General features: G+C 40.7%; 1 protein-coding gene across 3 annotated transcripts in view; it reads right to left on the reverse strand.

The window, feature by feature from the left end:
• The window catches only part of SLC3A1 (solute carrier family 3 member 1), a 46,677-nt gene that overhangs the window by 2,342 nt on the left and 22,183 nt on the right, over positions 1-22,152 (reverse strand). For all 3 annotated transcript variants that reach the window (XM_036872690.1, XM_036872691.1, XM_036872692.1), the window contains 5 exons: positions 11,511-11,630; positions 9,445-9,569; positions 8,012-8,207; positions 5,277-5,444; positions 4,169-4,285 (listed from right to left, as the gene is read on the reverse strand). In XM_036872690.1, the coding sequence (XP_036728585.1) occupies positions 4,169-4,285; positions 5,277-5,444; positions 8,012-8,207; positions 9,445-9,569; positions 11,511-11,630 (726 nt within the window). The remainder of the gene's footprint in view (positions 1-4,168; positions 4,286-5,276; positions 5,445-8,011; positions 8,208-9,444; positions 9,570-11,510; positions 11,631-22,152) is intronic.

Below are 22,152 nucleotides of genomic sequence, written 5' to 3' on the forward strand. Positions count from 1 at the left end.
CCATAATTCAAAAAGAGTCATGTACCACAATGTTCATTGCAGCTCTATTGACAGTAGCCAGGACATGGAAGCAACCTAACTGTCCATCAACAGATGAATGGATAAAGAAGATGTGGCACATATATACAATGGAATATTACTCAGCCATAAAAAGAAACGAAATTGAGTCATCTGTAGTGAGGTGGATGGACCTACAGTCTGTCATACAGAGTGAAGTAAGTCAGAAAGAGAAATAAATGCCATATGCTAACACATATATATGGAATCTTAAAAAAAAAAAATCGTTCTGAAGAACCTAGGGGCAGGAGAGGAATAAAGACTCAGACGTAGAGAATGGACTTGAGGACATGGGGAGGGGGAAGGGTAAGCTGGGACGAAGTGAGAGAGTGGCATGGACATATATACACTACCAAATGTAAAATAGATAACTAGTGGGAAGCAGCTGCATAGCACAGGGAGATCAGCTCGGTGCTTTGTGACCACCTAGAGGGGTGGATAGGGAGGGTGGGAGGGAGAAGCAAGAGGGAGGAGATATGGGGATACATGTATATGTATAGCTGATTCACTTTGTTATAAAGCAGAAACTAACACACCACTGTAAAGCAATTATACTCCAATAAAGATGTTAAAAAAAAAAAAAAGAAAAATACTTACCAATGGGATAGGTTAAAAATCATGTTATATAAATTTATATTTCTTTTTAAAAAAAAGTGCTGCAGTAGAGATCCTTGAATATTTATCATTTTCCACATGTGCAGGTACTCCTAGATACAGATATCTAGGAATGAAATTACTAAAGGGTATGTGCATTTTTTTGTTTTGAAAGCTACAGCCAGGTGGCAAGGTTTCTTTTTGTTAGCATTTGCCTGTAATATCTTTATTTTAATTCTTTCTGTGTCCTTTTGTTTTAGCTATGTCTCTTATGTCAGATTTTGTCTTTGTTTTCTAATCTAAGAGTTTATATCTTTTATAGGTGAATTTAACCCATTTATATCTGTGATTACCATGTTTAGACATAATCCTGTAGCGTTATTTTTTATTTTAGTTGTACTAATGTTTTATTTTAGTTGTACTAGTGTTTTATTTTCTTCTTTAGCTTTTTATTGGATCAATTGGTTTTCTTTATGTAATTTTTTTCCTTCCAGTATCCTTCGAAAATCACGCATTTATGTCTTTTCTTCTGATTGTTACCCTTAAAACTGTAATAACCATTTAAAACATATTTTTTTCAACATACAGAGCAGTGCTGTCCAGTAGAACTTCCTGCAGTGCCAGAAGTTCTGTTTCTGTGCTGTACAATATGGTAGCCACTAGCTACTGAGCACTTGAAATGTTGCTAGTGTGAAATAGGAACTGAACTTTTAATTCTGTTTAATTTTAGTAGGCACAGTGGTTAGTGGCTACTGGACAGCTCAAATCTAGAGTGAGTTACTGTTTCCATCCTTGTAAAGTGCGTTAGCCTGCACGCATGTGCGTTTGCTCACTCTCACACGCACACACCCTCCCTGCCACCATTTCCCATGTAGAAATAAATCACTAAGATTTTTACTCCAGAATACCTTATTTTACATTATGTATCAAAAATTATTCATCCTTAAGTTTTGTTGGTTCCTTTCCTCACTATGTTTTATACATCATGTCTTCCTTTTAGATTCCTTTTTGGTTTTGTTGGAGTCCCCAATTTCTCTTTCAGGAACTGGCTATACATGGTAAAATTTGGGTCCTTGCTTTTCCATCTCTGTTTTGCTCCTGAATGCTAGTTTGAATGGATATAGGATTCTTTGTTTAGAATCAAGTTTCCATTACAACTTTGAAGGTAAAGTTCTAATGTGTTTTAGTATCCAGTTGAGAAGTCTGATGACAGTCCAATTTTCAGTCCTTTTCTCAGGCAATCTATTTTTGAGTTTGGTTTCTTTCTGTATATTTTTAGGTTTTCTCTTTATTAGTCTCTGTTCTTTTCTAGAACTCCTTTTTTGTTATATGTTGGAATTTCTAGATTTATACTCCACATATCAAAAATTTTCTCTTTATACTGTTAACTTCTTTGCCTTTTTTTTTTTCCATTTCCCTTGGAATATCAATGTCTTTTGTTACATGCAATGCAAATGAAAAGCCCTTTTTTATTGCTATCAATTTACTATGGTGTTTCGTATTTTGATTGTGTATTAAAATATAATCATGTTGTGTTTTAAAAAAAAAAAAACTTCTTTGCCTTTTTACAGTACATTTTGGGATAAACCCTTGAGTCAGTTTTCCAGCACACTAATTAGAACTTCTATTTTATTGTTTATTTTGACAATATTTTTGTATTTCTAAGATATCTAATCACTTCTTTAAAAGAGTGTTAAGGGCTACATAAAACAATAGTCTATCAGGGAGGGAGCAGTTTTACTAATAATGAAGTCTTATGTTATATTTTCTTTGCTTTCTACAATGTTTTGTTAGGAATGGTGTCTCTCTTTCATGGTCTTAATTTTTCTGAAATGTAGTGTGATTTTTGGTGATTCATTTACTTTTGTATTTGATATTCCTTGTTTGCCTGTCTTCAGTTGCCTGCCTCTACTAGCTGTGAGAAGCCAAGTTGGAGGTAGGTCTGGTTTGTCTTTGGGGTGTAGGGATTCTTTTCCTGTTTAATGGTGACCAGCTACCTAGGGTCCTACCCTCCTCTTAAGGCCTCTGTGAACTGAGGAGTAAAAACTCTTATTTTGGAGATCATTCCTCAGTGAATCATCCCAGGGAATTAGGTTTTCTTCTCCTTTTTTTCCTTCAACTGTTGTTGTAGAAGTTTAACAGTATTTCAAGCTTTGCTCTACTCATTCAACACGAGTATGATCACCAAACAGGCCCTGAGTTTTTTCCTCAGGCAAATTCTGGGGCAGCCAATTGCAGCGGTGGAGGAACATTCCTGCTGTGCTCTCACCTGTACCTGTCAGTGCTGTTTTCTCCTGTGTATTTTAGATTATGGTTTCTATGCTCTTGTTTCTTTGTAATCTTAATTTTACTTTCTATCTTCTAGAAAGTACTTAAATTCCTGCCTTGTTCTAGGGCTATTATGGAGGTGTTTTATTAAAATGGCATTGCCTGGGACTTCCAGTTATTTGATTATGATTTAGCATCCCTCCAAGCACTACTCATGATCATTTTAATGACTTGACTAATCTGACCATTATTTTAATTTGCATTTACATTTTTCCATCTTTGCTGCTGTACTTTTTTATGTAGGATTTCTTACATATTGGATTCAAATTGGCCTATGGGAATATTTAGGACATTTGGACGTAATGAAAATCAGTAAGTGCACTTAATCCAAAACACAAATGTTAATATACAATTTTTGTGTTTCAAGGACCTATGACCATATAAAACAAAGTTATCCCTGGGGTGCTTGGATCAGGGAGATGTGGGAACAGGAGGGTTTGCCTGAAGTTCTGTATCAGAATAATCTGGGGAGTGTTTTCAAAATACTTAGTAGATGCTATAAAACTTGTATCCTCATGTGATGCCAGTAATTTCTCTCCCCCTTAAGTAGTTTAGATTGTGTTTTCCAGTGAAAACACCTGAAACTCACCTGAAGCCATCTCATATTTTTCTGGTCTAAGGAAATGTATTTAGCACTTTGCTGGAATTAATGCATTCCTGTTTAAGAAATTTGTTTGCTGAACTTGGCAAAGTTGATCACCATGAGAACAGAAAACAGTATAGGCAAAAGCTGAAGGGTATGCTTTTCCAGAACAGCTACTTTTAGGGATTATTCATGCTTCAGTTTCTGTAGGTAAACAGCCTTGCTCTCAAGAATCTTACCCTAGATTGATTGATCGATCTCTTACTTTCTTTCCTTCCTTTTGAGGGGTGGGAACAGAGAAAGGATAGCAGGCTTGCTGAAAGCCCTCCATAAAATGTTCTTAATATTTCATAGCTCAAAGTCATTCCAATGAAGAGTTGTATATTCTGTATGATACTTCATATGGTACACTTCTGCACCAGTTTGTATTTTCACAAAAACATGATTTGCAAACTCCTTAAAAACGAAAACTGCAAAAGAAGTCTATGTGATTGATTTAAAGAGCATCAGTTAAGGTTTTAGACAACTCAAGGTGAGTGTATGTTGTCAGCAACAGAAACTCATTTCCTGTTCTGGAGTTAGCATGAAATTTTCATTGATACTTACATCAACATTCACAGTGTGGTAATCTGAACTGGTGGGTAACCAGGTGTGATTGCCTTCAGAAAAACCAGCATTTGAGCTATTGTCCCACTGCATTGGTGACTTTGAGAGAAGAGTATCCTATGTCAAAAGACCATAAAGAAAAAAACAGTGATCTGATTATTAAAAGAAATGTAATTTGGCCATGATTTACTTCAGAAGTATTTAATTCCCTGTATTTCTCAGCTAGTACTCAAATTCATTAGCATTCATAAGGAAAAGGCCTTAATATTCAGTACATAAACCAGTTTTACACTTTAAATCGGAAAATAGTTAATGACATCTTGAGTGTGAATAAACTACTAACTGAACATTGATACATGCTTGGAATCTTTGCTGCTTTTCCCTAAAAATGAGTAATGTAGGATTTCAAAATGTGCCATTTACAAACTCATTATAATGTGATACAGTGATCGGTGAATTCAGGCATGCAGCCATGTACAGGTGAGCCTAGATTGTATCCTTTTTAGCCTGGTTATCGCATGAGTGCACACACAAATTTAGGAGCTTAAATAGAAAAGGTTTCATTGTGACTAAATATTAGGGAAATTGGATCTCACAATTGAAAGCTAACCATACAAATTATAGCTTCAAGGTCTTTCATCTGCCCAGCAACATAATTGTGAGATCCATGGCCTCAAACAAAAACAAAATTTAAACTTCTCAGGCCTAAGGCTGTCCATTACATTTGTTAGCACAAAGATTCTTTCTTTTATGTTATGGCCAAGCAAGATCTAGCAATACAGACAAGCACTATAATAAATGTTCTTAACTCCATTTCAGGTAGAGGGCATTCGAAACTCAAAACATGGCTTCTTAAATTTTAGTGCACCTGAGAATCAGCTGGAAAACATCTTTGAAATGCAGATCCTGGGCTCTACACAAGAAATTCAGTTGTGTGGCTCAGCAAGCAGCATTTCCCCAATCAAGAAAGCTGAAAAATTCTCACTGCCTAACAGAAACAAAAGCTAAGTAATCATGATTTTCAGCAGCAGAATAGAAATAGTAAATTTTCTGATTTGGCAAAAAATGAGGATTTGGTGTGGTGCATGGTTAAGTTATATTAACTTACAACATCATAGGTTTCATTGAGATTTGTGGCTAAAATATTTCTCATTCCTATTTCTTCCCCGTAGTAAGTTATGGGAGTTCCAGGCAGTGTGAACACAAGCATGTTCATGATGTTAACATATTGTTTCCCCAGACGAGAAGTCAGCCGGTCATTGTCTGGTCCACCAGTCTGAAAGGCAGATACTTTTTTTTAAGAGCACAGCTCTATACAGAGTTTTCTGAAAGATTTACCCTATTTCACAAAACGTCCTTCAGGCAGAAGAACGTGGTTAACCATGGGTACCTTCGTATCAGCAAGCCTGCATTTGAGTCCTAACCCAGCTCCTTGCTGTACAATTGACCATCTGACTGACTTGGCCATTATGATCAACAAAATGGTGATAACAGCTTACTTCACATTCATATTGCAAATACGACGAAATTTATGAGGGTACATATTAATATTTTTGCACATTTGGATAAGAGAATATTGACAGGAAAGGAAACAAGTGTTTCCTCCAAGGAGGGAACAGGTGGAGGGGAGCGGGGTGAGAGAAAGACTTCTGATCTGTCCCTTTGTGTGTGTGTGTGATTTTTGAACTATTCAAAAAAATTTTTAAGTTAAAAGGTAAATCAGCTTTTACAAAAATATTTAACAGTCTAAGAAGAAATTTTCTATAGGACTTCCTATTTTTAAATATATTTCTTTGTTAAATGTTCTGATTACATATTTTAACATCTAGTCCTTATTTAAGAGTTTATTTAAATCACCTAACCTTTCCATTTTACAAATGATGAAACAAGCTCTGAGAAACTGCATCATTTATTCAGGTCAAGGTCATGAGGCAGAACCAAACTTTGAACTTGAGTCTGAGAATATAAACTTGGTTGTTAGAATTCAGGAAAAAGGGAGCTTGCTTTTTTTATTCTTTAGATTTACTGAAACTATCTTTACAATTATCTTTTTATAGACCATTGTATTCTTCTATTTTTATGGCCAGAAAATTAGGTCAAACTTTTCCACCATTTATTCCTTTTCATTATCTCCAAAGCATCTGACAAGAAACCCTGTGATTTCTCAAGTCTTCTGAACCTAGATCACTTTTCTTTCTCAGAACTGAAATCAAGATTAGCATTGGACAGAGATCAGGGCCTCTCACAAGCTGAGGTCCAGTTGCCTATGATATGAGACTATGAGTATATGAAAAAATGTGCAACTACATTATAAAATTTGTATAGAGAGGGGGTACTTCTGGAATGGTGGAGTAAGGACCTCAAAAAATCTCTACCATGAAAGCAAGGAGAATGCTGGCAAAAACTGTAAAAATCCACTTTTTCAGAACTTGGAAATGAAAGGCTTACAACAATACAAGGAGTGTTCAAGAAAAACAGCTGGATCTCAGAACAGCAAGCTTTGTATCATTTTAACTGGCCATAATCTCATGCCCCTCCCCTCAGATTCAAGATAGCCTTGAAAACCAACAGAAAATGTAAAAACCAGCAGCCTAGTAGCCACTGGAGGACCAAAATAGGTTTTGAGTTCATCAAAATCTCCACCTCTAGAGAACTGGCACTGTTTGACCTTTCTAGCAGCTCACTTTTGGTTGGGTTTTTTCTTTATCTGATGTGACTCAAAGCTAAATGTGCAGATTGTCTTATCCCCAAGGCATTTGCCAAAAACAATCAGCAGCAATTGATTATCATTATACTTGCCTGAGGTGGTGTTACCAACCTGGGCTAAACAGAGACTGACCAAAAAACTTTAAAGTTAGGAATAAGATGACCATAAAGGGCTTTGAAAGGCTCTGGCATTTTCCTGGAATCTAGACGCCTACACACATGCACAGGGCTGCACAGGTAGCCAGGGAAGCCCCAAGAATCTAATCTCTCCCCTCCGGCTAACCCTGAAACTCAAGCAGAAAGGAAACACTAAGGCGGAGCTGTGAGCTGCCTGCCAAAGTGTTGAAAGCATGCCCACCCCGCACACCAGCCCCTCAGCAAAGGCTGGGAGACTTAACACGTTCAAGGCATCTAAGGAATCTTAACAATCATTAGCTGACCAAGCAGAGACTTCAATGGTCGCACACAACAAGTAACACAGAGTTTACAGAATTAATCCAAGAAAGTCACTGAAGAAACAAACACTGGAGAGGGGAGAATGTGATTTCCAAAATTTCTACAGTTACTATTTAAAATATCCAGTTTCAACAACAACAAAAAATAACAAGACATGCAAAGAACCAGGAAAGTATGGCCCATACAGAGGGGGGAAAAGCATCAACAGAAAACTTGGCTGAGGAAACCCAAACACTGGACTTAGTGGACAGTGACATTAAATCAACTATTACACGTGTGATCAAAACCTGAACAATGTCTACAGGATTCTTACAAGTATGAGAACAATGCCTTATCAAATAGGTACTGTCAATAAAGAGAAATTATGGAAAAAGCAAAAATTACAGTTGAAAAGTACAATAAAGGAAGTGAAAAATTCCCTAGACAGGCTGGACAGATTTGAACTGACCAAGGAATCAGCAAATGAGACAGATCAGTTGAAATTATCTAGTCTCAGAACCAGAAGGAAAAGAATGAAGAATGACAAGAACCTGGTCAGGAGCTGGGATGCATCTGGCTCACTAAACAATCACAAAATGAAGGAAAGGTGAAGGTCACTTAGAGACAAATGTGCCCCTTGTTTCAGAGGACTATTCAGCAAGCACACCAGCACCATATGCTGAGCTGGGCATAAGGACTTACCATCCAATTAGGCCATTTTTCTTCTGGCATGTTTTCCATCCACGATGTGATAACCTCAAACACACTGTTCCCAGAAGGCATGTCTAGTTTACCGAAGTAACTGTTGAAGGGAAAATCTGCTTCTTGGATAAAAGGCAGACCATAGTACATCATGGTCTTGGCAATGTTTTCTCCATGGGCTTCAGTCCCCATGAACCTGTAAGAGTTGGCAGTGCAGTGACATCAGGGCCTGTCAGGAGACTGGGAAAGCGCTTTGCAGCTGCTGTGTCTCATGAACAGGATGTTGGGAGGTGAATGCGTACTATTAACCGTATTGGCTAGGGCTCACTAGGAAGCAGAATCAAGCCAGATACCAAGAAATGGCAAACTGGGTCACCTGGCAACTTCTCGTCATATTAAACCCAAAGACTAGCCTAATACTAAGCCATGTCTAAAAGAAACACGTTTGGATCTCAGTCAATACTGTTCTTTTCTTTCTAACTCTGAATGAAACTCAGTAACTTCCAGGAAGACTTTAGTTAGAAATTCTCATCACTCCACTTAGAATGTACAGTATATGTCTGCATATAAGGTAAGAGGGGTTCCCCCAAAATTCCCCTTGTATTGGAATCCCTATAAAGTCTCACTTTATTATTGGGGTGCACTCTCAGTTGTTGAAAACCAAACACTCTTCAGGGAAGACATATTCGCCTGAAATGACCCACATCAATGCTTGTTTTAGCTGTTTGAGACATTACATTAGTGGATAAGTAACATAGTATCTGGAGCTCACGTGTTTCAGTTCCAGTCCCATCTCTGCGGCCACTACCTATGTGACCATTACCTGCATGCTCAGAGTCTCAGTCTCCTCATCTGTAAAATGGGAATAGTGATCAGAGGGCCTACTTTAAGGAGAAGAAATTTCTTGAACTCCTTTTCCACTGATTCTATTGGGTAATCTATATAAACACAATAAGAGTTAAGTTCATTGAGTGTTTATTATGTGCCAGGCATTGTTTTAAGTCCTTCACAGACATTATCTCATGTAATCTCACAACAACCTTATGGGGGTGTCATTATCACTTTTTAATTGTTGAGAAAACTGAGACTTAGGTTAACTAACCTAACAGTTAACAGTTTAGTTGGAACATTTGCATGCTAACAGGTCAAATAATGATAAAAAATAGTAATGGTTAATGACTAACCTTTGGACAATATATTATCTTTTAATTTTCACAAAATTCCTGTGAATAAGTACTGTGGGATTAGCATCATTTTACAGAAGAGGAAACAAAATCAGCAAATTTAAGGAACATGAGAGACTATACCAGGCCCTAGCATAACTGAGTTATGATACATTGTAATTATGCGGTTTATTAAATTATAACTGAATCTCTTAAGAATGCTTGGTTGTGAGGGATAAAGTGCAGATCACACATTGCGCCCGTGGTTACCTGTATCTCCCAGGCTCCCTGCTGTATTGGTCCATTGTCTGCCGGAAGCTGCGGACAATGTCGTGCATTCCCACCTGTGTGGTGGTGAAGTCATGGTACAGCTCCGAGTAGTGAGTGACTGTGTCCTTTGAAAACAGGACAGCATGGTTACCATCATGTCAAATGTCAAATGCCCATAGCTGGCCTCATGTGAATATGGACTGTCTCTTCAAAGGGCTCAAGCCGAGACACACATGCTCAAAGACGGTCCTAGGACTTTTGCTGCTCAAGGGAATTTGTGGATGGAAAAGAACATTAGAAACTATTAGTGTTTCATTTTGTGTTTAAATTATTAACTATAAATCTAGTAAACAAGTTAAATTTTACCGAACACCTAAACATTAATGACAAATGTATTTAATAAAATCCTCCTAAACATTTTATTGTCCCAAATGCTCCAGACATTTTTAAAGGCAAACAAAACAAATTATCTTAATGATTATAGAGTGTATTATTACATTATCTGCTTACAAAACTATTAATATCATGCATTTAAATTTGTTTCTTTACCATTTCTGTCCTTTATTCTTACCGTTACACTTTTCCAGGGTTTTAGTAATTTTTTGTGATACTCATTCTCTGCCTTCCTAGGGTTACAGTAATCTTCTGGAATCAAAGTAAAAAACTATGTCTAATACAGGCTCAGTTTGTAAGTCCTGGGTTAGGACGTGGACAGGCTAGAGAGTCCATGAGTTGCTATCCACTCAGTGGACCCTTTTTTTATAAGTGATTTTCCCTTGCTAGATCAAGGGAAGTTTTTTGAAATCTTAGATGTCTTCCGGAAATTACATGTTCTTTAAGTTTTTCTTGGGTAGCACACAAAACCCATTGTTCTGATCATTTGTCTTGACTGGAAACATATGCCTGTCTTAGGACATGTCATTATAATTACCAAGGTTATTTTGAGATTTCTTCTCCAAGGATAAGAGCTTCTCTTTGGGACAACTGGCTAATACACAACCTTTTTTTCCCCTTCATTTTTCCCTTCTACTGGAAATCGTGCAAAAAAAAAAAAAAGCTTAATCATAAACTTTGGTTCATGACATGGTCTCATAATTAGCCCATGCATGGCCAGCTTCCCTTTGTTACTCAGACAGGACTATCAAGCTGGTGACCGTATGAATTTAATTTTACTTTCTAAAAAGGGCATCATGCTACATATAATAATTTTAGATTTTTTTGCTACATGTTATATCACTAAGATTGACCCATATTGCTGTGTCACTACAATTCATTTATTTTGACATTTCATTGTGTAAATGTACAAATCCGTTATTTTGGAATGCATTTTAGGACTACTGTCTCCTTGGCCATTGAAAACAGAGTGACTGTAGAATGGTGGTCAACTAGAGGAGTGAGAGGGCCATGGGATCATTACTCTCTCACGTGTGACATGGGAGGAAGGTTGAGAACCACTGGTGTGGAAGCACAAAGAGCCCAAATTCTGTAGCAGATAGGCTTGGGTGGTAATTCTGTTTATCACCTCTGTCACCCTGATAAATTTCTCTATGATTTGCTAAATGGGGATCATGAAACCTCACAAGATGTTGAGAGAGTTAAATGGAAACAACAAATAGCATACAATTGACACTCAGCAAGTGTTAGTTCCCTTCCCTTCTACCTACGTGTCCTTTAATGACTACAAAAGCACTTGGGGAATTTAGGCCGCCTCCCCTGAGCTTGAGTGATTGACAAAATCACAGTAAGTTATGGCCTTCGGTGGAGTCCACACTGTCCATGCCCTCCAGAAACCTCGTCTTCGAAGGACTCCTCTAGGGATCACTCAGGAGGAAGCAGTGGAAGGAAATATCTGGTCATGTCCATTTGAAACTCCTCTGTATTTTCTAAAGAAAATGATTCAAAACACTTCCCTCTGGTAAGTGGTGTCTCAGGCTAAAAAAGACAACACTCTGATATTTTCAGAAAAGAAAATATATACATATATAACATTTTAAAATATATAAATATATATTTATTTTAAAATATATTTTTAAAACATATATATACATATATGTTTAAAACTTTACCGGGATTTGGGTCTTATTCACTTGGGCCTCGTCTCTCAGATGCTTTGCTTCTAGAAGAAATTGAACAGCATCGAAGCTAAAGCCATCGACACCCTTTGAGAGCCAAAACTGTATAATTTCCTAAACATGAAGAAGCGAAACACTTGGTTACGTTAACCACACATTGTTGTCATAAGGTTTAATAAAGGCCTCGTCTGTTAATGGCTTCCATCATAAAGAGTCACCTCCACATATAAAACAAGCACAGCACTCGTATCCTTACCTATTTAGCACCGCAGTGTCTGAGCATAATGAACTTTGAATAACTGCATTTGTGGGCTCCCATTCTTCTCTCACATTTGAATTCAGAATGTTACATTTGTAATTGATGCTATGAGCATGTTCCCAAAGTTTAAAGAATCCACTCAAAATGAAAGATAGGACTCAAGAGAAACTGGGAACGTAGCTCATCTGCACCATGCCCAGTTCCTTCAAGGTCACTCTGAACGGAGAAAATCACCAATTAAGCGCCCAGGCATGAAGGGTTCTTCCACCAGACTGGGAGATTCTGGAGGGAAAGACTGCAGCTTTCATTTCTGCTTCCCTTGCCACTGACCCAGCAACTGTTACTTAGTGAACCAGTCGTGGAATGGAAGAATGAGGTATCAAGCCTGAATGAGTCAAACATGGTGTGATACTGTTGGGACACCGAAGAAGTACAGCATGTTCCCTGGCTTCGAGGCATCTACAGAGTAGTTGGGGACACATGAGACATGAGAGGGTTACCTAACACAAGGCAGGACACGGTTCAAAATCATGAGAGGAGATTCCTCTGCATGACTGTTGGACCTCCAAGAAGATCAAATTTAATATGGGTGGGCACAGCCAAGCAAGGAAAAGCTAGAGCTTGAACTTGGCTGGTGGGACATGATCAGGAAGTGACTCTAGAAGAACATTCTGGACTGTTTTGGGTACAGCATGAGTCAAGTATGGAGGCACAGGATGACTTGGCCTGTATTGGGGTGGTTAGGAGGACCAGGTGACCTTGAAAAGCAGAGGGCCTAGTCTCAGCTCCCCTCCCATGCCAACCCCTCCCAGCTGGGCCTACTCCTGCACCCACCAAAAGCCACCCTCCTGCAAAGGGACAGTGGCTCTCCCTGCTTTCCTTTCAGCTCAATCCTTGCTGAAAGGAAGGTTTTATAGGAATGTGTATATCACATTAGAGCAGAACCACCTGTAATTTAAAGTAGTGGAGTGAAGAAGCCAATTTTCACCTAGTATGGGGAACAGAGCTATAGATCCCAAATAAGAACTGTTCCCAGAATCACTTGCTTGATTCAAAGTGTGCTTCTTGTATCTACATGTGCATATGGAGTCTGGAGTGCTACCGTTCAAGGCTCCCAAAAGTTTCTCTTTTTTTAAATATTTATTTACTTATTTGGTTGCACTGGGTCTTAGTTGCAACAGGTGGGCTCCTTAGTTGTGGCTCACAGGCTCCTTAGTTGTGGCATGTGAACTCTTAGTTGCGGCATGCATGTGGGATCTAGTTCCCTGACCAGGGATCGAACCCAGCCCCCTGCATTGGGAGCGCAGAGTCTTATCCAGTGCACCCCCAGGGAAGTCCCAAGGCTCCCAAAGGTTTCTACAGGCTGAACGCAAGGCTGATGTCAGCCTCTTCAAGGTGAGACTTTGAATGGCAAAGCTCGAACAAATCTTTCAAATCTAAGAGCAGGCTCTGCTGATGACAGTCCTCATCTTGAACACAGTTGACCCACATACCCTTAAGCTGGCCTCACCCAGTGGAATTTTTCTTTGGGGCACAAACCCCACAAATTTATTCTTAACTAGCATCCTTCTTCACACATTCATTCATTCATTCAATAAGTATTTGGGTTCCAACTAGGGACCAGGCACTTAGCTAATAAGCCTTGGAACTAGAACCATGAGCAAAATACAACACAATCTAGACACAGTCCTAGGTCTCACGGATTTTTTTAGAATCCTTAGCTGGACAAATATTAATGCAAAAATATTTAAATCACAGACACCATGAAACTGTGAAGGAAAGGAGCTTTGGTTACACAAAGTTTACACAAGGGGGTGAAAGCAGGATTTGCCAGGCAGGTCAGCGCAGCAGGATGGCAGGAAGGGAAGGCAGTTAGTTAGAGATTCAGCTGGAGAAGTCGCTAGATATGAAGGCGCCTCATTTGTAGAACAGGATCTGCAGAATTGCCTCATTTGTAGTGGGCTCTAAGGGCCCACTTAGCATGAAGCTAACGAAGCTGAAGTTTCAGGACCCTTCACTGCATGGGCTCCTACCCACATTCCTTTTTCATTCTAAATGAGCACTCATTTTTCTGTACCTAATTTTATACTTTTTTTTTTTTTCATTTCAAAAAGTCCCCCAATTCTTACAAGCTTCAGATCCCACACAAACCGGGTCTACCCCCAGGTGGCGCTGTTCTCTACAAGCGGGAACACTGGAAGTGGCTCTAGGTGGGGGTGGGGCACAAATAACTGTAATCCATCCAAGCAGCCTCTGAAAAAATGTGGGAAAACATTAAACACCATGCTGCTGTAAACATTAAGCTTTTGATCAGTGATTTCCTAAAATAAAGCTACTCATTTTCTTCATTGGGTCCTCATTCACTTTGGGGATCTCAGCATTGCTAACTATTAACCCAACATTAAAGAATGAGGAATGTGTACCCCAGCGTAGGCATACGGCCCCGGCAGGGATGTTCACTGTAGTCCAGGAAGAGATGTTATCATTGTTTGATGAAACAAAACAGCAAAAGTTGGATGCTTGTTTTTGAGAGTCATTTTAAACGCTGGGGTTTTCACCCAGATAATCCAAAATTTGCTCTTGAAAAAGATTTGCTTCGTGCTATTTATTCTCAACCAGGTGAAAAAAGACAGCTCCAGATTTTAATGGTTAACCCTCTCTTTATGCCAATTAAGCTCCCCCAGGGGCTGGATGCGGAAATGGGCAAGGAGCCTGGTTCTGCCAGGTCTGGGTGACCCATGTAGGGACAACAGGACTCTGGGGACAGTACACTGTGTTCCCGATTTCTGACTAACTCCCATGACATCACACAGTCCTGGTTTTTCCACCAGACACGTTTTCATTCTTTTCTCCTTAAACAACTTGCTGCTCTGAGTGAAAAAGGAATCAGTTCAGCATTACACCAAGTCCCCTACATATGAACCTTCAAGTTGAGAACTTTGAAAGATGCGAACGTGCGTTCACATGTCCAGTCACGTAAGTTAGTTCATGTGTCTGGCGTACATTGTCACGTGCATGCCTCCTCTACATGTGGTTGTGCTTTTGTGTACTTTACTGTACAGTACTGTATAGAGTACAGTAGTACACTATCTTTACTGGAGATACGGGAAGAGGATGAGAGCTACTACCCAGACATCACTGGATCGTTTTTTCAAGAGGGTAGATAGAACTGAATCCACCAAGGAACCAGAACCTATGCCATCAACATCAGGCATGAGTGAAATTGCAGCTTCAGCTCTACCATCTCCCACCCCCTGTCCCTCCTCCAGTCAGTAACTCTTCTTGCCTGTTCACTCCACACCAGCCTCTGTATGCCAGCTGTTGTTCTGTACTGCTGTACTTTTCAAGGTACTGCACTGTAAGATTAAAAATGTTTTCTTTATTTTCTGTGTTTGTTTTTTATGTATTATTTGTGTGAAAAGTATTATAAATCTATTCCAATACAGTATTATATAGCTGATTGTATTAGTTGGGTACCTAAGCTAATTTTGTTGGACTTAACAAACAAATTGGACTTACGAATGCACTCTCAGAACGGAACTCGTTCGTATGTAGGGGACTTACTGTACTGATATCCAAATTCTCGAAACCTCGAGGCAAACCTTTCCTTTTGAGATGACTGAAGTTACTGGGCCCATTTACCTAAAAAGCCAGGTTTGGAACAGAGAAAAGCTCTGCTCTTACATGTGATGATATATAAGACATCCTCTTAATAATGACATAAATCCCAGGTCATCCATTTCAAGAAGGAATGAGAAAGCACGGGCTATTTCAGAAGGACAGAGAGAAAACCATATCCTCTGCTTATAAGCAAGGAAAGTAAACCAACCGCACTGCTCTTCAGAAACCTAGGTAAAATTCTTTGTTAACTCTTCCAGAAGCAGGACATAGATCATGGGCTCCAGAATCTGACCCATCTGGGTACCATCCCATCTCCCCCACTATCCAGCTGCATGAGTTAGCTTATCTGCATAACCTCCATAAACCTTGGTTTCCTCATCAATAAAATAATACCTGCCTTGCAGGAATTCTGTGAGGATTAGGGGTACTGCTGCCAGAGTCAACTGACGCTTTGGTCTTTACATTACCTGATCTCTCTGCCATGTTTGACAACACAGACTAACCTTGTTGTCTAGAAATACTCATACGCCTTGGCTCTAGGATACCCTGCTTCTGGTTTGCTACTCCTCTGTCTGCTCAACACTCTTTTAAATATTAATACTCCTTGGGGCTCCATCTTATACCCTCTGTTCATTTCCCTTCACAACAGTATTGACTCATTTATCTATCATTTATTGATTATTTAACAAGTATTAATGCTTATACAAAAGCAACACACTGTCCTAAGTGCTTTACAAAGGTTAAACCATTTAATCCCCAAACAACCCCACAAAGTATGTACCATTATTATTCCTATTTTACCATCGGGGGAATTGAGGCACAGGGAGATGATGTACCTTGATCGAGGTCATACGGCAATAAGTGGTGCGTCAGAATTGGAACCCTGTGTGGCGCCTTATCCATTTGTTATGTGGCCTTCCTTTACTTTTATTTTTTTAGTTGGAGGACCTGCTACACCTGGCCCTCATTCCCACATGACAACAACCCCTACGAGCTAAGTGACAGCTGGCCCCCTTGTTCACCTCAGCTGGCCCAGTTCTCTCACTGATACTACTACCTGACCTCTGTGGGCATTGTCCACGTGTCAACAAATCCCAAAGTCTTATCTCCAGACCAGACCTTCCCCTGAGTTCCATGTCATTATATCCAGCTATCCACTGAGCACTTGGATGTCTCACAGAGAGCTCAAACTCTACATGACTGAGACCACCCCCCTCCACCCCTGCTCTTCCCATGTCTCCCATCCCAAGAAGCGGTCCCACCACCCAGCCAGCATTCAAACCTGAAACCTGGGAGTCACACTGGACTCCTCTCTAAGGCCTGATGACGCCTCTGCAACCCCACCACCCTCACTGGCCCAAAGCCCCCACCATTCTTTCCTGGTCACTGTACCATCCACCTCCCCGGTCCCTCCACCTTCAAACCTGCCTTACTCAAGCCCCTTCTCCACAACCAGATTGATTTTTCCAAACGCAAATCAAAAATTATTTCCCTGCCCAAGACCTTTTAAACCCAAATCCTACCGTGGCCTCCAATGCCGCTTATGACCTGGTTCCTACCCACCTCTCTCATCTCGTCCTGTCACCGCCCCCCCCCGCCGCCGACAACATTTCTCCACATTGGACAACTCCCAGCAGCTTCACTGTGCCGTGACCCTGCTTCCTCTCCGCTGGGAACACTCCCACCTGTGTCTCTTCGCTTGGCTCATCCTTACTCATGCTCTAGGTATCACTGCTTCCTCTGTAAAGCGTACCCTAGTCTCTCCCACTCCGTGTCCAGGTTAGGTGCCTGCCCTGCATTCTCCTACTTCCCACTGTCATGACCACTCAGCACACTTTATTGTAATTTGCTGTTTGTCTACCTCCCCCTCCAGAATATAATATAATATTATAGCCTGTGATGGCCACAACATGGGCCCATATTATCAACCATCATACCCTGGCAAATGGCCAATACACAACACATACTGTTAAATGAGGGAATGATTTACAATGAAGTGCATGGCACACAGAACATGCAGTGATGATGCAGTGACTAGCATCAAGCACGGAGCTGGTTTATAAAGCAGGTAATGAGTAAATTTTATTTTGAATTGAGCTGCTTCTCTCCAGCAATACCATGCTTAATAGGGGCAGAGCAGAGCCAACATTTATGCTCTGATTCCATCTTAAGCCAGGAGGGCATCTTGGTTCCCAGTCCCCAGCTGCCATGAACATACTACTCCCCTACTCCAGGGCTCAGCCTTCCCATGTGGTGGTTTCAGGGTCACACTGAGCCCCCGACATGGGGCCAGGCCATTGGAGTCTCCTCCCTGCTCTACAGCTCATCCACTGGTCACTTCACCTCTCTGGGCCTCAGTTTCCTCATCTGTCAAATAAGGGATTTGAAGGGCAAGTAAAAACCAAAGTGATCGGAAAAGTATAAAATGCTAGACAAATATAAGCTCCCACCTCCTCTGAGAAAACCTCCTGACTTCTCCAGCTGAAAATGCTCTAGCCCTGAGAGGTTCGGGGCAGAGCCAAGTCCCGAACGGCCAGTGCAAGGGGGAGGACTAAGAGGAGAGAGAAGGGTGCTCCGTGCCGCCTGCCAGCCTCCCACTGTGCAGATAAGCTGGAATCGGATGGCAGCCCAGCGGAAGAAGGCTCAGCCTCTGTGAGTACAAGCTGGTCTGCAAGCAGGGCTCATTCCAAATGCCTCCCCACCACAGACTCTCAGGGCTGCAAATTATTAACCTGCTTAACTCTGCTGCAGAGATAAGTGCTGCTGGGGGGAAGGAGGGTGTCGGAAGCCCCTTCATGTGAAAGGTCCCTTTCCATGAGCAAAGAGCTTTCCCTTACAGCTTTCAGCCTTTCTTATTTACTTCTAATAAGAAATCTTCTAAACCAGCCTTACAAAAATGTCTAACCTCTCAACCAGAGGCAGTAATGATTCATCTCAAGAGGGATTTCATCCTGCAGGTCCAGTAAATAAGACTCCTATTCACGTACTCCACTACCTGGATGCCTGCAAGAGAACAGCTGGGTTAGCCAAAAAAGGATTTATGTGTTGCTGGCACATTTTGGCAAAATTTGTCACACTTGTCTACACATCTCCAGACAATCCATCAACATCGTCACAAGGAGCCTGGAGAAATCCACTGCCAGATAAACCAACTGGTTTATATTCCCATTTATGAATTTCCAATTGGAAACCTCCTTGCAAAAACCATGCAGAGGAGTTCCCTGGTGGCGCACTGGTTAAGAATCCGCCTGCCAATGCAGGGGACACGGGTTCGAGCCCTGGTCCGGGAAGATCCCACATGCCGCGGAGCAACTAAGCCCGTGCACCACAACTACTGAGCCTGCGCTCTAGAGCCCGCGAGCCACAACTACTGAAGCCCCTGCGCCTAGAGCCCATGCTCCGCAACAAGAGAAGCCACTGCAATGAGAAGCCCGCACACTGCAACAAAGAGTAGCCCCTGCTCGCCGCAAATAGAGAAAGCCTGCACGCAGGAGTGAAGACCCAACACAGCCAAAAATTAATTAATTAATTAATTAAAAAAAAAAAAAAAAAAACTATGGAGGAAAAGTGAAACACACAGAGAGAAGTAGTTTGCCTCAAATCAGGTGTGGAGTTGTGGCTAAGAATGCGGACTCCAGAATCTCAGTGCTTGGGTTTGAATCCTGTCCCCTCACTCCCAAGGTGGGTGATGTCACCTCTCTAAGCCTCAGTTTCCTTCTCGGTAAAATGGTCATAAAATCTCTTAAGTTAGGCTTCTTCTGAAGATTAAATGAGATGATCCAGGTAAAGCACTTGGCACTAAGTAAGTGCCTAATAAGAGTGGTGGGGGGGCCAAAGAGGGGGTGTGAGTGTGCAAATGATCTTCAGTGATGGAGAAGAGGAGAGTCCACACTCCGTCAGAGAAGTTTAAAACTAACCCCTAGTTAGCTGGCTGACCATGTCTACCTCCCCTCTCCCAACTGAGACAGGCTGCCTTGACAAGGTGCCTACTTCTCGAGATCTCAAAGCAATTCATCTAAATTCTGGAAAACATATATAGTAAAAATAGTCTTAGAACTAAGGAGTCTATAGGAATATATTTAACAAAAGAAGTGCAGGACTCGTACACTGAAAACATTGTTGAAAGAAATTAAAGGAGACCTTAAGTAAGTGGAAAGACATCCTGTGTCCGTGGATCAGAAGACTTAATACTGTTAAGACGGCAATACTCCCCCAAACTGATCCATAGATTCAATACAATCCCAGCAGGCTTCTTTGCAGAAATTGACAAACAAATAATAAAATTCATAGGGAAATGCAAAGAACCCAGAATAGCCAAACAGTCTTAAAAAAGAAGAACAAAGTTGTAGGGTTCACACTTCCCAATTTCAAAACTTACTATACAGCTATAGTAATCCAGACAGTACTGGCATAAGGACAGACATATAGATCGATGGAACAGAACTGACAGTCTAGAAATAAACCCCGACATTTATGATCAATTGATTTTCAAAAGGGTTCTAAGATAGTTCAATGATGAAAGAATAATCTTTTGTAAACACATGCTGCCGGGATAACTGGATAGCTACATGCAAAAGAATGAAGTTAGACTCCCTCTCACCATATACAAAAATGAACGAAAAATGGACCAGAGATCTAAGTGTAAAAGCTAAAACTACACAACAAGAGAAGCCACCACAATGAGAAGCCCGCACACCACAACGGAGAATAGCCCCTGCTCACTGCAACTAGAGAGAGCCCGTGCACAGCAATGAAGACCCAATGCAGCCATAAATAAATAAATTAAAAAAAAAAAAAAAGAAAACATGAGTTAAATCTTCATGAGCTTGGGTTAGGCAATGGTTCTTAAATGTGACACTAAAAGCATAAGCAAGAAAAGAAAAAAACAGATAAGTTGGACATCATAACAGTTAAAAACCCTTGTGCTTCAAAGGGCACCATAGAGAAAGTAAAAAGACAACCTACAGAAAGGAAGAAAATTAACTGCAAATCACATATCCAGAATACATAAAGAACTCTTACAACTCGACAAAAAAGACAAATAACACAATTTTAAATGGACAAAGGATGTGAATAGACATTTCTCCAAAGAAAATATACAAACAAACTATAATCACATGAAAAGATGCTCAACATCATTAGCCATCAGGGAAATGCAAATCCAAACCACAGTGAAATACCACTTCGCACCTCCTAGGATGACTATAATCAAAGATACAGACAATAACAAGCGTTGGTGAGGATGCAGAGAAATTGGAAACTTCATATATTGCTAGTAAAAATGTAAAATGGTCCAGCTGCTTTGGAAAACAGTTTCTCAAATAGTTAAATACAAATTATAAATATAGATACAGATCATAGACATTTAGATAGATACTGTATGATTCCATTTATATGAAATGTCCAGAACCGGCATATCCATAGAGGCAGAAAGTAGCTTAGTGGTTGCCAGGGCCCAGGGGGAGAAAATGAGGGGACCATGGGAGTGACTTTGAGTGGGTATGGGGTTTCTTTTGGAGCTGATGAAGATGTTCTGAAATCAGTAGTGATACTTGCATTACTCTGTGAATATACTAAAACCACTGACTTATATACTTGAAAGGTGTGAATTTTATGGTATGTGAATTATACCTCAATAAAGCTGTTATTTAAAAACAAAACAAGAACAGACTAAGGGGTGCAGGTGTTGTTAGTGACTCCAACTTGGCAGCCTGCATCCTCTTTATTTGGCTGACGTGGTGACCTGTAGAAAGGGACCCACAGCCCCCTGTCCTCTTCTGTTTGGGTCTCCTACTCACCTACCTCAGAGCACTACCCCACTAACCTAAATTCTTGCCCATCAGAGCCAAAGCGGCAGCAATAATGGAAACAACAATATGGCTAAAGTTTATTGTGAATTATGTACCACGTGCTGCTGGAACTGCCACCACACAGGGATGAGCCCCATCAGCTCTCACCTGGGGTGCTGAGGGAGCTCTCCCGTGCACGGACGACAAAGGACCGTCTCTAACTCAGCACGCGTCCCTTACAGCAGCATCCACTGCCCCACGGCATCAGCTCCCACCCTCGTTTTTGCACCCCAGGTCCCTTACTCTCTCCCTCATTTCCCTGCAGTGCATTGGTGGGGTTGCCAGATAAAGTACAGGACAACCAGTTAAGGTTTCATTTCAGATAAACAGTGAATAATTTTTTAGTAGAAGAATGTCTCAAATATTGCACTTCTCTGTTTAACTGAAATTAAAATTTAACTGAGTGTCCTGTAATTTTACTTGCTGTATCTGGCAGCCCTGCACACCGGCCCCCAGGTCGTTTCTAAAACATGTGGAGCTCAGTCTCCCCCAGAGAATTTTGCATTTGCTCTTCTCTCTGCCTGAAATTCTCTTCCCCCAGATGTTCACATGACTCCCTTTCAAATGTCAGGTTTTTGTGCAAATGGGACCTCAACATAGTGGTGTCTCTGAGCCAACTTCTCCCTGGCACTCCGAGGCTCTTTACCCTAAGCCTTCATCACCACCTGACATGTTATATATTTAGTTGTTAATTGTCTGCCTTCCCCTCAGGATACTGGGAATTCCTTGAGGGCAGGGCTTTGATGCCCTGCTGCATTCCCATTGCTTAGAACAGGACCTGGCACGGAGCAGACAATAAGTTGATATTTACTGAGTGAATACAGAAGTGTTTTGCATGGGTTATCTCATATAATGTTCCTAAAAGTTCTCTGAGACAAAGACTGCAATCAATCGTGTTTCATGGATG

This window comes from Balaenoptera musculus, chromosome 13 (genome assembly GCF_009873245.2).
Source record: "Balaenoptera musculus isolate JJ_BM4_2016_0621 chromosome 13, mBalMus1.pri.v3, whole genome shotgun sequence".
NCBI classification, from domain to species: domain Eukaryota; kingdom Metazoa; phylum Chordata; class Mammalia; order Artiodactyla; family Balaenopteridae; genus Balaenoptera; species Balaenoptera musculus.